The sequence below is a fragment of the Phycodurus eques genome, chromosome 4 (assembly GCF_024500275.1).
Source record: "Phycodurus eques isolate BA_2022a chromosome 4, UOR_Pequ_1.1, whole genome shotgun sequence".
Lineage (NCBI taxonomy): Eukaryota > Metazoa > Chordata > Actinopteri > Syngnathiformes > Syngnathidae > Phycodurus > Phycodurus eques.
Window position 1 is genome coordinate 29,445,978 of NC_084528.1, and position 6,382 is coordinate 29,452,359.

Below are 6,382 nucleotides of genomic sequence, written 5' to 3' on the forward strand. Positions count from 1 at the left end.
ATAAGAAGTCAGAGTGACAGGGTTGCTCATAAATTTGGGGGTGGGTGTATTGCTCAAGGGCACCTGGGCACTCTTTTAGTTTTAAATGAGCATTCAACCTGTGACCTTCCAAGTCTTTTCAGACTTCCGGACTATAAAAGTGATCTGCAAAGATGCCAGATGTTTGAAGGTAAATTAACTTTATTATTATTTTTTGTTTGATTTAAAAAAAAAAAAAAAGGTGTCACACAAGGGGAAAAGAAAAAAACAGATCAAATGCAAAAAAAAAAAAAAAAACAACAAACAAAGCAAGCCCCTCCCCCTTTTGACATTTCACACAAGGGGTTCTTCTTCTCATCACAATTAAAGAGGCAAGAGAACAGGACTCACGTTGTTCTGACGGTGTTTACTTAACCTACAGCACATTAAAACCTGGACAAAGTGACTTGTACAGCTCATAAGACAGACAGCTCACGTGGATCCAAACAGAGACTCTCACCAGCGGTTTTACATGTTGTCGACGCTACAAATGGAACTGGACGGTTTACAGCTAACCAATACAAAGGACTGATCACTTTTAAGACAGACTATAAATGTCGCAATGGGCACTTTCATGGGAAATGGGATCAAATGGACAAAAAAAAACAAAAAAACAACAACGACGACGACAAAAGAATGAAGGTCCCGTCTTGTTTTTTTTTTTTTTTCCATTTTTATTTTTTAAATGCGTTACATCAAACCTGCATGTTGAGGTAAGCATGCCACTGGAGAAAAGAGAGGAAGCCATCTCCCATATATACTGTAGGACTCCCTTGACCGTATCCCCTCTCACTTTGTAACTCGCCTTGACAGTAAATCAATTGTGAAGCCTGGCCCCTTGGACTCCTTACTTATCCAAGCCAAGGCCCTCCTCGCTCGCAAACATTCCTGCACACATGAATCACTCCAACTCCTGGCTTCTCGAAGGCATTTCCTGCCCGGCCCTCTCTCACTCTTCTCTTGCTCGCTCGCGCCGTCTCCTCTGCTGAAAGCTGGGCAGGAGCCGTTTGATTTGGACCCGCAGGGAGGAGAGCTCAGCTAACACTGGGACCGGACAGAGGCCCAATGCTAGAAAGAGCGTCGGCCGACGCATGTGCAGCCGAGTCGCTGGGGTTTAGTCCTTCACCCTAGAAAAACTGCAGCGGACCGTATTCCGTCGACGCCGCTCAACACGGGGGGGGGGGGGGGGGGGGGTAGCGTCTCGTGTCACCGTTTCAAATGTACATTCTCGCTAAGACAGATGTTCAACCTTTAACATGGAACATCAGTGTAGATTTTCCAGAATGACAGAGTACGTATAGTGTTCATTCCCCCCTCCTCGCCCGTCCCTTAAACACATCATATTCAGTGCTGAGGAGAATTCAGTGGTGGAAATGTGCACGAAGGGAGCGCGACTTGGCTCGTCCACACCGTGCACCTGTTTAGCCTGACCCCTAGATGATGCGAAATCCGCAGTACACGGGCGCGTACATCATCTTCCGTCAGCCGAGCAGACTCCAAACGACCATAAGCAGCTCGTTTGTCTTTGTATTATATACACAACAATGTAGCCTACATATTTACTACATGAGGATCACGGACAGAGTCTGAAACTGAGTGGAAAAGGGTTTGTTGCGGTGACAAGGAGGGGCCTACAGTGCCGCCGTGTGTGTGTGTGTGCACTACAGGGATGTGGTGTTTGTTTCTCTGCGAATGTCGGAGTGTGTGACCTGCTCCCCGCAATCCTCAGATCATGGCTCTAATCACCAGCCTCCCTTTGACCTGGTGAAGATAGGCGCTCCTCTCCGCCTCCAAGCCCTCGTCCTCACTATCCGGCGGCTCCTCCTTCACCTTGATGACCCCGTAGTGCGCGTCGGGGAGCTCCACGCCGCCGCCGCCGAGCGTGTGCTTCCGGATGACTCCTCCGGGGGGCGGCCCGTCCTCCTGCATGCGCTCCGGCTGCTCTCGGCGCAGCGGCTCCTCCTGCTCCTCCTCGGACTCCTGCAGGTGCGCGCTGGTCTGACGGAACTGCTCGATGGACTTGGACAGCAGCTGCGCAACAGAACACATCGACAATAAGGACGACCTTATTCAACGTACGGGGAAGGAAGCTGCTTTCGTTCTTAAAATTGTAGAAAAAGAACCGTTGCAACGGTGGAAACAGAGTCTTGAAATTGATTGATTCATTTACAAGGGTTGACCGACTGCGTGACTCGCTGCCCCAGTCCTGTCCGGCCCGTGCTCATCATGTCCCTTCTGCACAGCGTGTAGCACTGTCTGCCCAGGCCGCTGTTTTCTGTTCTCTCCGATTTGCCTTTTCAATAAATCTACATCCCAATACAAATGTAACCACAGAGGGAGTATACCAAGTTATCCTGTTGCGTAGTAAAACTGTTCCAGCCCGATAACCCGTACAAATCTACCTGACAGGACCGGTTTCAAACATAAAATAAAAGTAAAATTAGAAAAAGAAATTATACATGTTGCAGAGGACCCAAAAAAAATGTATTTCGCATACTTGATTAACTCCAGCACAGTGGAAAAACTAGTCGAATTTCTGAGGGGGGAAAAAAAAAAACCCTCAAAAGTCAAACAAACTTTGCATTCAATACAACTAATCAATCGGTGAAAGAGAATCTTGTGTCACTTCTGCTCAGGAAGCATCTCCAACTCCACAAATGTTTTGCTTTTCTTTTGGCCTCTTCGAAGTTTTGTGGTGCCGAGAGGAAAATTGTGATAATAACCATAGAGCCAAAAATCAAGCTTTTTGCAATACGAGAACGTGTCTGGCTCCTCAGTACAATCTGAGCACTACTATGCGTTAATTATATACGATTTTTGTGTACTGATACAGTGGTTAACCTATTTAAATTTCTACAACAGTTAAGAATGTCACACTGTTACTAGAGTTAATAAAGGCTTTATGGTGGTGACTGAGCTCACCTTCCATTATTCACTATGGGAGCATGTGTTTGCAAATGAGAACATCTCGGAAGGCAAGACAAAGGATTGCGTTCTACTTTGAGAGCCTGCTGTGGCGTGATGCTGGCACAATCTTCGAGCTCCACCAGAAGGGGGCTCCACAGCCAACCACGAGAAGTGCCTGCTCACCAAATCACAGCAGGTAGGCCTTTTATAAATCTCTCTCGACTTAGAGGAATAAGCGTCTTTAGCTCAGCCTTTCTAAACACCGTGCAGACTTTTTTTTTTTTTTTTTTTTTCTCCAAATGCCTAATCTCTTGTAAATTTCCATTGCTGCCCCTTACTGTTGCAAGCGCCAGAGGACGAGTAAAAACAGCCCCCCTGCAAAGCCTGTACCGGCAAATTAATTAGGGCAATGTTTCACTGATCCCTCGCTGTAAACACTCATGGCTCATCCCTGATTAGTGGCCATTTATAACCTCTGCTTTAAGTGGCTTTCCGTGCGCGATCTCATTGGGCTGGATGATCTCGCTCACATGAAGTTTTTTTTTTTTTTACATCAAATCAGCTTCATATAACCCAGTGACTCCCAATCAGGGTGCCGCGTCACACTCGTTTGCCATATACGTAGACGTGTAGTGACAGGCAGCACACTTACATGCGCTCCCATTAGATGGCAGACGGAACGTGTATCACAGTATTTGTCAAGCTACAGTAGCGTTTAAACCCAAATATATTAGGCAGGCTGGACATAACTACCCGTGGATGTACAGTTTGTACAAGATGTACGGGCGAGAGGCGGGGTACACCCTGAACTGGTCGCCAGCCAATCGCAGGGCGCATAGAAACAAACAACCATTCCCACTCACATTCACACCTACGGGCAATTTAGAGTCTTCTATTAACCGACCGTGCATGTTTTGGGAATGTGGCAGGAAACCGGAGTGCCCGGAAAAGAAAGAAATGAGTGTGTGAGTTACTCGGGAAGTTGAAGATAAAGACGCACGTGTCAGCTGTACAATCAGTTAGCACTTGAGCGAGTTGTTGCTTTTTATTTCCTCCTCAGTGGTTTCCCGTTCCTCCTTCAGGGCCCATGGTTGGGACACATCGGTGCAGCTCACACAATGCTGCCTTTCACAGCGTCGGTCACCTCACACGCGGCCCTCACCAGAATAATCACTCTCTTGTGTCTTGGCGAGGTGACCTCGACCAGCTTTCAGAAACACAAATATTGCCAGAGAGGAACAAAATGTATTCTGGGCTCCCCCCCCTTCCGTTTGAACTTAGCTGAATTGAATTTCACAGCGTTAGCATGTGAACAGCACTGGTGCCGTGAGCTATGATAACAGAATTAGTGCAGGGGAAGCATTTCTTCCCCATTTTGAAGTCCTTTGCTTTGCAGATTTAACAGCAGCGGGACGGCAGGGAAGACACACAACAGGTCAGGACTTTAAACTTCGCCAATCACAGATGCTTTTACAACGACTGGATGCGGATTTTGTGTCCTTAAAATAAGTCCACCGGACTTTTACAGAAATATTTTGACTAACCTTATTTATATGGATCTGCTGTTGGTATTGTTTCTGTTTCTCCAGGAAGTGCTGGTGTTGCTGCAGGATGACAAGTTGGGCCAGCGCGTTCTGGGGCAGCGGCGCCGACTGGGTCCTGTTCAAGGGCCGATGTTTGGGTAGTTTCGGCCGACTGCTGGGCGGGCGATCCTTCGTGGCCAGAGGGGACGGAGGGTGGGATGGCAAGGAGCCTGGACCTTGGCAAAGTGAACAACCGACACACACAAAAATAAAAAAATAAATAAATAAATAAATAAATAAAAATAATAAAAAATATAATATATATATATATATATATATATAGATTAGATTCCTCTTTAGGTTTTTGCATATGTGATGCAAGGTTTGCATCAGGTAAGACGTTCTTACCAGTGGAAAGCATCTTCTGCTGCCTCATCTGCTCCTTCTGGAGGAGGTGTTGGAGCAGAGCCTGGTGACTGGGGCTCACTTTGGACTCCACGCCGTTCTGAAGGGGCACAGGACCCAGCAGATGCCCCGGCAGTCCGTGCTTGCTCTCCATTGATCTGTCCTTCAAGCCCACAGCCGCCTGAAAAGAGAACGCACGAATGGTGACGCGCTTCATACGCCGCACGCAATGCTCGGAACAGTGGAGTCGTGTCGGATATTTTGCTGTCGTAAATACAACTGCAAAATGACATAGCGTGAAAAAACAAAATTGTCAATTTATGCTTCAACGTCACTGCTGCTGATGAGCAGGCCTCGTTGGAATGTGCCAGAGCTGAGCAATGATAAAGCACGTGGCGGGTTATCGAGACTTGTACTTTGAGTGGGACTTCTTAAAAAGCGGTGATAAATGAGGTGGAAGATAAGAGCACGCTTGACACCAGACACTGCACGACAATATTTCTCTAACGGGTGATCAAATCTTTGGGGGCCACAGTGGTCACATGATGGACGCAGACAGCCACTGATGGCAGATGTTTAACATGCAAAACCATTCATTTGGATTATCTGAACGATACTCACGCTAATAGGTGAAGACGCGGTCGGAATTCCAAAAGAGATATTCGGTAGGGACGGAGATGTGTATAAACTCAACGCAGACACGGAGCTCTCAGGTCGGAATAATCTCGGATGTGAAGGCCATCGCTATATGACACGGGACAGAGATTCGGTTACTTGAATACTTCACACAGATAGATGACAGCAGTTCGAAAGATGTGCTAGGTCGTTTACGAAAAGTTCTGAAGTAGTGTTGCTTGGTCCCCAGTGGATCAAATACTAGTTGGTCCCCGCCCTCGGGCTCTGCTCTGTAGGAGGACGCCACCACTGGGGCGCGCTTCCCGTACCCAGCAGAGACGGGGACCAGCATGTGCTTTTGGAACAGCCTTGTTTATCCTTGCGACCCCTACCAGTACTCAGTGACCCGTACGGGGATATCCGGCCCATATTTGACCCGAGGGACCCCTTTCCTCTGTAAAAGGATACCTAATGTAACGCTGCATAAACATGCGTTGCTTTTGCAACAGGCATGAGGTCTACGGGCAGCCCCGCACTCCACCGGTGACTTTCACGAGATTCTCAGCTTGCAGCGAAACAATAGCAAGCCTGCGTGTTTACGCATGTGGGTCGTCTCTTTGGCTACCAGCGCCTGGGATATCAATTAAACGCCGCACTCCGTTTGTCTCCCCGAGCCCCGGTGTCAGGGCGTCTCTGCATTCTCTGTCACCGGAGGTCCTCGCGAGAGTAAACAGCCGCGGCTCAGGAAAACACAGCTGCTCTGTTGAGATTGCGAGTCGATGTGTCATATCTGCCACCCGCTATAATGGTCTTCCTTGTGAGCTCGGTCCAAGCGGATCCGCGGGCCAGAACTCGGCCTTGAATCTATCGGGAAATGCCTCGGAGGAGGCGCCAAGACAATGACAGAAATACAA

The 6,382-nt window shown here is 48.0% G+C and overlaps 1 protein-coding gene across 9 annotated transcripts in view; it reads right to left on the bottom strand.

Moving 5' to 3' along the window:
- Window positions 1-305: 305 nt before the first annotated feature.
- hdac9b (histone deacetylase 9b) overlaps window positions 306-6,382 on the bottom strand; it is a 39,162-nt gene continuing 33,085 nt past the window's right edge. For all 9 annotated transcript variants that reach the window (XM_061675148.1, XM_061675150.1, XM_061675145.1 and 6 more), the window contains exons 8-11: window positions 5,475-5,597; window positions 4,857-5,034; window positions 4,470-4,684; window positions 306-2,049 (exon numbers count right to left, since the gene is read on the bottom strand). In XM_061675148.1, coding sequence (XP_061531132.1) covers window positions 1,744-2,049; window positions 4,470-4,684; window positions 4,857-5,034; window positions 5,475-5,597 — 822 coding nt within the window. In that variant the 3' untranslated portion in view covers window positions 306-1,743. The remainder of the gene's footprint in view (window positions 2,050-4,469; window positions 4,685-4,856; window positions 5,035-5,474; window positions 5,598-6,382) is intronic.